The sequence below is a fragment of the Bombina bombina genome, chromosome 2 (assembly GCF_027579735.1).
Source record: "Bombina bombina isolate aBomBom1 chromosome 2, aBomBom1.pri, whole genome shotgun sequence".
In the NCBI taxonomy this organism is placed as follows: Eukaryota; Metazoa; Chordata; class Amphibia; order Anura; family Bombinatoridae; genus Bombina; species Bombina bombina.
This window is the reverse complement of record NC_069500.1, coordinates 833,765,576-833,775,385: the sequence shown is the minus strand read 5'-3', so window position 1 is coordinate 833,775,385 and position 9,810 is coordinate 833,765,576. Positions and strand designations below refer to the sequence as shown.

At 35.0% G+C, this 9,810-nt stretch overlaps 1 protein-coding gene across 1 annotated transcript in view; it reads left to right on the top strand.

The window, feature by feature from the left end:
* MAP2K2 (mitogen-activated protein kinase kinase 2) overlaps nucleotides 1–9,810 on the top strand; it is a 69,669-nt gene that overhangs the window by 30,266 nt on the left and 29,593 nt on the right. Inside the window, exons 3-5 of the mRNA XM_053703142.1 lie at nucleotides 3,590–3,800; nucleotides 4,185–4,331; nucleotides 4,470–4,599. Coding sequence (XP_053559117.1) covers nucleotides 3,590–3,800; nucleotides 4,185–4,331; nucleotides 4,470–4,599 — 488 coding nt within the window. The remainder of the gene's footprint in view (nucleotides 1–3,589; nucleotides 3,801–4,184; nucleotides 4,332–4,469; nucleotides 4,600–9,810) is intronic.

Sequence of the window (9,810 nt, the reverse complement as noted above, 5' to 3'; positions counted from 1 at the left end):
GCAACGGATGGGGAGCCCCGGTCCCACAGAGCAGCGTTCTGAGCTGAGTACTAACACCACTGATCTCATGCAGCGACAGAACTTGTATACACTCTCCTCAATATAGGAGGTTACAGTTGCCATTAAGCTAACTCCTTCACCTTAGCAATTGGAGTGTCTTATTTCAAGATACCGGGCATGATCTACAAGCCCAGGTCACAGCCTCAACATGCCGACAACACAGAGCAGAAAAATAAGTACCTCATCTTGGAAAGTTGGATTGCCATGTGGCAGGTAAATCCTTTGCCAATCGTACGTATTGATAGATCTGGAATGGGATAAATGGAGAGAAAAGTTTCTGCCAGGTCTGAGCCGCTATGATCCTTATAACGGACCTACCCTGTGGATCTATTTTGCTTCTGAGGGACTGAATTGATGAAGACTTTAAGGTCTGATTTGTATGCACCCTTTTTTTTTAATTAATTGTTATTATACCTGTAGGATAGTATGGACGCTAGTTTTCAAATATGGGGGGTTTAATACGGTACGAGTATCATGGTTATTTGTGGGTTATTGCTTATCCCTACTCCCACTAAGGAATACTTTCTCTCTGTTAGTTAAATGTTTGTTCAGAGCTTATACTTACTATGAACAAACTAGGTTGATTAATACAAGCCTAAACTGTTATTTGCTCAATTGGTTTAATGGGTCATTATGTATAGTTATAGACACGTCATGCCAAGATATTCCTAGATTTCTCTACTTGTTTGTTCATGTTGTGGCATGCAGTACTTTCAGTACCATTTGTTTGCAAGATTCATAGTTGGTTACCGTTCCAAGTTATTTTTGAGCTCAGCTTGTGAAGTGGACCCTTTGATAGATCGTTCTACCACCTTATCACAATTGCTATTCCATGTCAATATTGATTCCACTCTGCCCGGTAATGGAGCTAGCATAGCACAAACCCTTCATAAGTTTTAATTTATTATACTGTACAGGTACGAGAATATCCTCTTATTTATGAGGAGTAAACCAGCATCTTTGTTTTCTTACTTGGCTAAACAGTTTTCACCTACCTAAGTTTGAGATTATATTTGCCTCAGTCCTTATTCTTGTTAAGAAATCTCTAGATCCTGAATGAGCTGTAACTGGTCACCCCACTAATGTTTCCGGCCCTACAGTTCCCATCTATATAGACATAGGAATGGCCATCTTAGTTCTAGTGGCTTATCCATATAATACAAGAAGGATGATATATTCCAAACCTGTAACTATGGTTTTTAGTGTTCTGTCCTATTTTACATACGTTATAACAATATTGCTATGTGTGTATATCTTTGGCTTTCATTCACTGGGGTACACTAATAGTAAGTTTATAAAATGCTAATTCCCTGTGACTGAAACACTTGTTAATGTACTACTTTGTTGTTAAAGGGCCATAATACCCAAATGTTTAAACACTTGAAAGTGATGCAGCATAGCTGTAAAAAGCTGACTAGAAAATATCTCCTGAACATCTCTATGTAAAAAAGAAAGATATTTTACCTCAAAAGTTTCTCAGTAGCCACCTCCCATTGTAAAGGATTTCTAAGCAGCATATTAGTATGTCTGTCCTGGGACAGCTTAGGGGATGAGCCTCGTGCACTCTCATATTTCCCTATTCAGCTTCCTATGAAATCTCATGAGAGTTAAGTCAAATCTCATGAGATCACAGTAAAGAGTTCATGACCTCAGCACTGCTGATGCTGATTGGCTGCTGTTCATTTCTTCATTTCTTCATTTTTTTATTTTTTTACCTGCAGCTGGGAGCAGCTGAGTATAACTTTTACACAGAACTTACTCTGCTGAGCTGAGGAGATTGTGAGGTAAAATATCTTCCTTTTTTTACATAGAGATGCTCAGGTGATATTTTCCTGTCAGCTTTTTACAGTTATACTGCATCAGTTTCAAGTGATTTAGCATATGAGTATTCTGTCCCTTTAAGATATGAAATGATAATGGTAAAGTTTACGTGTATATCAAAGTTGTATAAAATATAAAACCAAGAGCTTTAAGAACAATCTGTAAGTTCCACAAACTATGTAGACACACTCAGTTCTTTGGACAAGATGATGCAACTTGGACACATGATAGTGTTGTTATTTTCTCTGAATTTCTTGTGATTTGTTTGACTTGAATAAAGCTATTTAAAAAAAACTTTAAAAAAAACTCATGGCTATGAATATAAAGAAAATTAGATTTTACTACTTTGCTGTATTGGACTCTCTTGTGAACAGATAAATCTGTAATTTAACGGACACAGCTTGGTTTAACAAGTAGAGCAAACCCTTATACAAATATCTGTGCCTAAATAAACTTTTAAAAACTTTTTATAAAAAAACATTTTTACATTAAGACTAATTGTAGCCTAGACATATCACAAATAGTATTTGTTGTACTTGCATGCTTTTAGTGTTAATAATCATCTCTCTGTAACTGCACTTGCGGAGTGCAAGTGCAGCTAGATAAAATTGTAGTAAATGGGTACTATTACCTTGTAGGGCATCTTTTTGAGCAGGCACTACTAATAACTAGAAGAATATAAATAAGTTGTTACTAGATCTTTGGTATGTGTATGTATATGTGTGTATATAAATATATATATATATATATATATTTAATTATTATTAATATTATTATTATTAATAATATTATTTATATTAATATTATTATTATTTTACATAATTGGTCCGTGAACCCACAAGTGGCCACTGGTTGAGTGAGTGTTTTGTAGTTAGAAGCTTATTAATGTTTTCTTAACACAAGTATTAGCTTTTTACTTTTTTACAGTGAATGTAAACTTTCATGAATTAGTGCCCGGTTTTTAAAAATACTTTTTAGAACAGGGGCTCTTTCATTCATGAAAGTTTACGTTGCACCATATATTTACAAATACTTACCTTTCTCTTGCGCAAAGTCGGATCACGATCCCCCGCCCGAAGTTCTTCTGTACATACGTCACCAGTGACAAAACTGGCTTTCTCCAATCATGGCTTCCTCCCCAGAGCGTCCTTCACGTGAGGCCACGCTGTGATTGGAGGAAGCTGGTTTCGTCATTGCTGTGTAAGTACAGCAGGAGAAGCAAGCGGGGGATCGGCGATCTGACTTTACACAAGAGAAAGGTAAGTATTTGTTTAAATACGGTGCAATGTAAACTTTCATGAATGAAAGTGCCCCTGTTTTTAATAGTATTTTTAAAAACTGGGCATTAATTCATGAAAATTTTTAGATTCACTTTAATCAAGCTGCATGTTTATGTATGTCACTTAACTTTGTCAATAGTGGTAGCAGCATTACTGGAGTTGTGTAACTGTTTAGCAGCATAATACAGGACTTTTCACATACAAGCTAAATCTAGGTACCACACAAAAAGTTGAGAAGGCAGCTTCTAATTACTTAAGAGCCATGCAAACATTTTATATTTTTGTAGAACAATTAAAATAATTAGAAACCAGGAAACAAATTTTTTTTGCCTTGGCTCCTGGGATTTGTCAAGCCCTGGCATGTAAAACATTTTTTTATGAACTGTGAATATTAACCTTTTTTTTTTTTTTTTTCTCCCTTGGTGTAGAGCTAACCTGGTGGATCTGCAAAAAAAGCTAGAGGAATTGGACCTCGATGACCAACAGAAAAAGCGTCTGGAAGCTTTTCTGACCCAGAAGGCCAAAGTGGGAGAGCTCAAAGACGATGACTTTGAACGGATTTGTGAGCTTGGCGCTGGAAATGGGGGTGTTGTTACCAAGGTGCGACATAGGCCCTCTGGTCTAATTATGGCACGTAAGGTAAGTACACTTTTGATGCTACCTTTTTAGTGTTCTCCACAAAAAATTTGGACCGCTGGGTGGCATTATGAAGTAGCCGGGTGGGGGTAGTGTAATATTATCTAATAATATATAATTTTCTGCTATCCAAAGCACAAAGTAATTGCATAATTTTAATATAAATTTATTATTTAATGATAATTTGTGCAATAAACATTGAATATTTGTAATATTAGCTAATTTTATCTTAATATTCTCTACAATTTTAGCCAGGTGGGCAGTAAAATCAGCTGGTTGGTGTACCCTCTAAAAAGCTCCTGGGGAGAATACTGCTTTTTAATATTCGTGTCCTTTTTTTCAGTATATACCAGGATTAATATATATTCACTTGTTTCACTTTTGTAGCTTATTCACTTAGAAATCAAGCCTGCAATCCGAAACCAGATCATCCGAGAGCTACAGGTTCTCCATGAGTGCAACTCTCCGTATATTGTGGGGTTTTATGGAGCATTTTACAGTGATGGGGAAATTAGTATCTGTATGGAGCATATGGTAAGAGAGAATACTCCTATATCCTCACTCACACTTCCATCCCCCCCCCCCAAGACAAATCTTTCACTCCTCCTTCCATCTTCCCGCTTGTGCCATAATTTGTGCAGTTTATATGAGTCTTCTTTTGTGTGTATACAGGATGGAGGGTCTCTGGATCAGGTACTGAAAGAAGCCCGTCGCATCCCTGAAGAGATTCTGGGCAAGGTCAGCATTGCTGTGCTGCGAGGCCTGGCATATCTGAGAGAGAAGCATCAAATTATGCATAGAGGTGAGCTACGCTAGGGAACAGGGCTTTTGAAATACAGTTAAGAGTTAAAAGATGAATTACATGTTCAAGAGGTACAAATAATGCTTTCTGGGGAAGGGATGTTTACATCTCTAGTTTGAAAACTCACCAACTTCTGTAAGATTATTTGACATTTTATTTTTGTTTATTTGTAGTTCATTCATTTGTATATGTTAGATTATGCTGTTTTTTTTATATGTATGTATGTATGTAAAGGTTAATGACCATACCCACCGTGTTTTAAAGACATTAACCACATCTTGCTTTTTGTGTAGAATTGTGTTTGTCCCATGCTCTCTAGTGAGGCCAAAGAAACAAATTTAGATACCTGCAAATTGTGCAAATTAAATAGCTGCTTTAGGCAATTTGGAGCATTTTGAAAGCCTAGATTACAGATTTCACTTGTTAGCCTTGCTTGGTAGCATGGAACAAGCATTTATTTATTTTTTTACACAAAAGCATTGTTGTTTAATGTACCCCTTAGGAAGTTACATTTCATTGTTTAGTAAAAGCATAAGCTAGTTTTAGAAGCCAAGGTCTGAATCAGGAAAAATCTCATGATTTATGTGTAGTTTGCAGTCAAAAAGGAAGATGAGTTATATGTTAGACCTCCAAATACTGTATATTAAAGCGGGGCTTTGTCGGAAGTAGCACACGTATTACAAATTGAAAGTAAACGAGTTTGCTTGAGTGCAATTGAATTTTACATGCATCTGAGCTCTGGTTAACTGTTACGCTTGAATACAAATTACATTAAAAAGTACAGTTAAATTCATAACACCATCTAATAAAAATTATTGGAAAAAAAAGTATTGCATAAAAAGTTAAAGGGACAGTACACTGTAAAATTGTTTTTCCATAAATGTATTTTAAATGACTTGTTATACCAACTGCAGAGTATAAAATATTTGAGAAATTGCATTTTCAGGTTTATTTGTGTATATGAAGTAGCTGGTTTTGTGCTTTGAAACTACAGCCTATTACAATGGGTTGAGCTTCAGGTAATATCAGATCTCATTATGTTATCACTTTTATGTACACAGACTTGATTCCTTACATTTTATTTGTCTGGAACACCAACTCAATATATAGAGAGAACAATGGAACATTATCATTTTATTACTTAACTATCATGCCCCCCCACTGAGGGTGTAATCTCTTCTGCTGGCTGTGTTTGCTTAGGCTTGTCAATAGCGTATACGCCAGTATCAAAAATTTCAGTATAGGTTGGGAAACCACAAGCTAAATCAGCTATTTCAAATGCTGAAATATGAGTAAAGGAGCTACTTGCAACCAATTTAATACACTCTAGCAGGTAAAAATGACCATTGGGAATAATTTAAAGGGGAGAAAGTTTTTGGGTGAACTGTCCCTTTAAGGGCTCAAAGATATGCGGTCTTAGGTGTTAGAGAAAAAGGGCCGCAAAGGGCTTTAACATAGATACATACATATACATGTCTAAACATATGTGTGTGTACATATGTATTTACAGACATATAAACACATTAATACATATGTATACATATATAGTCATACAATATACTTGCTTTGGGGCCCTTTACAGTTAAAGGGATATAAAACCCAACATTTTTTCTTTAATGATTCCATTAGAGAATACAATTTTTCAAATTTACTTCTATTATCAAATTTATTTCATACTTATGTTATTCTTTGTTAAAGAGATACCTAGGTAGGTAGCGTGCACATGCCTGAAGCACTACATGACAGGAAATAGTGCTAACAAACAAGAAAAAGGTGTTCCATGCACTACGAATATCGAGAAATACGAGTAGATAGAGGACCTTTACGTGTATATACATTCCGGATAAATATCAGTGTCAAATAACGCACCTCACATAAAAGGTAAAGAAACTGGAGTGGACTTACTGAATTTTCAGTTGCCTTTACTCAGCGTTTCCTTCGCTCTGCTCTCACCATGCAGTTCTGTCCACACTTGAGGTTCCGGGTTGGAAGGTCAAATTCCGTTATATAAGCGTATCATGGAGAGCCCTGTGGGGAAAAATCCACTTGTGCACAACCAGCCAAAAAAGACCCAGACCGGCTCCGGCAAAACGACTTTATTGAGATAAGAAAGTTAAAAGTTCAAAATCTCTTCACAGCATAATTAGAAATATAGGTCAAAAGGTGCACCTACAGGTTGGTAAAAGCAAACATGGGGTACTCCTTACATCTGACGCGTTTCGGCTGTACCCGTAGTCATAGATAAAATCTAGGAGTTACCTTCTCAAATAAATATACCGCTTCATTTTCTAATTGGTTCACCACTGGCCTACCCCTTAATTCTGAATGATGTAGACACTTTATTCCACACCTGTGTGATCATGTGTTACAGCCTCAATACCACCATTAACTCCTTATATTTGATGCGTGTGCTGCAAACTCAGACATTTATACAGATGTGATCAAATTGTATCACTGAGCGCATTCAATGTATCTATTCAACTGACGCCCCGTTGCTGAAACAAAATTGCTAAAGCATATCAAGTGGATACAACACCAATCACATCGGCTTATCTGCATAGCACACACATAAAGAAAGTCAAAGGTTACCCATGTACTAGAAAAATGCTATATATTTCAATTCATTAAGAATTAATTGATATTTGAAAGAGTAAAAAGAGACTTACTCTCACTAAGAATACACAACTTAGCACTCAAGGTTTATTTCTGAGAAGTGGTTAGAACAGTGTGTTGCAATGAACTTGTGAAACTAAATTAAAACATAACTTTTATTAAGTCTGATATAAATTAGGAAGTAAATTTAAAAGCATGCTTAAGTAACATTATGTAGTCACAATTAATAAGTGGAGCTAAATTTACTATAACATCCAATAATATCTGGACCTTAATAGCTGTTTGATAATATAGCTGAAAAATTAGCTTCTGAGAGTTGTCCACATCTTGTGAGATTAATTATAATAATATTTTAACATTCCCTGTCAAATTATAGGATGCTCAAAAGTTATTGAACTGCTACAATCACAATAATTCTAATAAGATAGAGATTAGCCTAATATTAATCTCTATTTATTGTTTGGTTTGCCCAAACTCAGTATAGATTGCAAGTTAAATACTAATATCCCATACTGGTTTAAATATATGCCATCAACATAACCGTTAATTATAATTTAATAAGATACTGTGAATCAGTATTCCTCTGTCCACAGAGTACTATATTATCTGAATTCCTTCGGTTAAAGAATATCTTATTTATGTTGAATAAGGATTCACACACTCCACATTATGCTACTGCCATAATAGGACCTTTATCATAGTATCGGTATATAGACTACAGTAAACAATGTTAGCTTAAGGCTAGCTAAAATACAGGAGCACCTAGGACTCCTCACCACGACCCTATTTTTCCTAACATGTTTCTCCGTTACCGTTCCTTTGAGAAAGCCAGTAACGGCGAAACATGTTAGGAAAAATAGGGTTGTGGTAAGGAGTCCTAGGAGCTCCTGTATTTTAGCTAGCCTTAAGCTAACCTTGTTTACTGTAGTTTATATACCAATACTATGATAAAGGTCCTATTATGGCAGTAGCATAATGTGGAGTGTGTGAGATTTTACCATTAATTTGATTAACTGTGGCAGTTTATGACCTATGAGCAGTATCTTATAAACTGCACCAAACTAACGCCTCGTAAACAGTATCTGATGAGAGCTATGAAGGGGATATAACTAAATTTGTTGTTAAGTTTAGAAAGTGAGTCTTAAAGCATATTAGCTGATGTGAAAAACATGTTGAATTGCAACACTTCTAAGATAAACCGAGAGCTAAACTAAATATTTTATTGGGCTCCATAGCATAAGTGCAATTCAATCTAGATAAAAACGGCTAATAATAACTGAATTGATATTGCAGAAATATCCGTGACTGAATGCATTAGACTCCACCAATGTGAAATAACACCAAATATAACTATCGCTTGTTTGTCCCACGAGTAGCTTATATGATATAAGTTGATAAACCCCTGCATACTATATAAAACCAAGACATTTATTGCTCAAGCAATTTTACAAATGTACTGCTAAAAGCATTTTTTGGTTTGATTATCCCTCACTCATAACAATACATACTAGGCTATCCATTATTATTAAGAGCTTAAGAATAATCAGATTCCAAGGTTACTATTATGTTAAAGGGACACTCAATCAAAATTAAACTTTCATTATTCAGAAAGAGCATGCCATTTTAAACAACTTTCCAATTTACTTCCATTATCTAAATGTGCACAGTCTTTTTATATTTAAACTTTTTTGAGTCACCAGCTACTACTGAGCATGTGCAAGAATAAGTGTGTATGCATTTCTGAATGGCTGATGGCTGTCACATGGTACGTGTATGCATTTGTGATTGGCTGATGGCTGTCACATGGTACAGGGGGAGTGGAAAAAGACATAACTTTTAAAATTGTCAGAAAAAAAATCTACTACTCATTTGAAGTTCAGACTAAGTGCTATTGCATTGTCTTGTTATCTTGCATTTAAGTGGTACATACATATGAATCCTTATTCAACATAAATAAGATATTCTTTAATCGAAGGAATTCAGATAATATAGTACTCTGTGGACAGATGAATACTGATTCACAGTATCTTATTAAATTATAATTAACGGTTATGTTGATGGCATATATTTAAACCAGTATGGGATATTAGTATTTAACTTGCAATCTATACTGAGTTTGGGCAAACCAAACAATGAATAGAGATTGATATTAGGCTAATCTCTATCTGATTAGAATTATTGTGATTGTAGCAGTTCAATAACTTTTGAGCATCCTATAATTTGACAGGGGATGTTGAAATATTATTATAATTAATCTCACAAGATGTGGACAACTCTCAGAAGCTAATTTTTCAGCTATATTATCAAACAGCTATTAAGGTCCAGATATTATTGGATGTTATAGTAAATTTAGCTCCACTTATTAATTGTGACTACATAAGGTTTAAATTGACTTCCTAATTTATATCAGATTTAATAAAAGTTATATTTTAATTTAGTTTCACAAGTTCATTGCAACACACTGTTTTAACCACTTCTCAATCAAATAAATAAACCTTTAATGCTAAGTTGTGTATTCTTAGTGAAAGTAAGTCTCTTTTTACTCTTTCAAATATCAATATGTTCTAAATACACTAGCACCCTACCCTATAGTTTTAT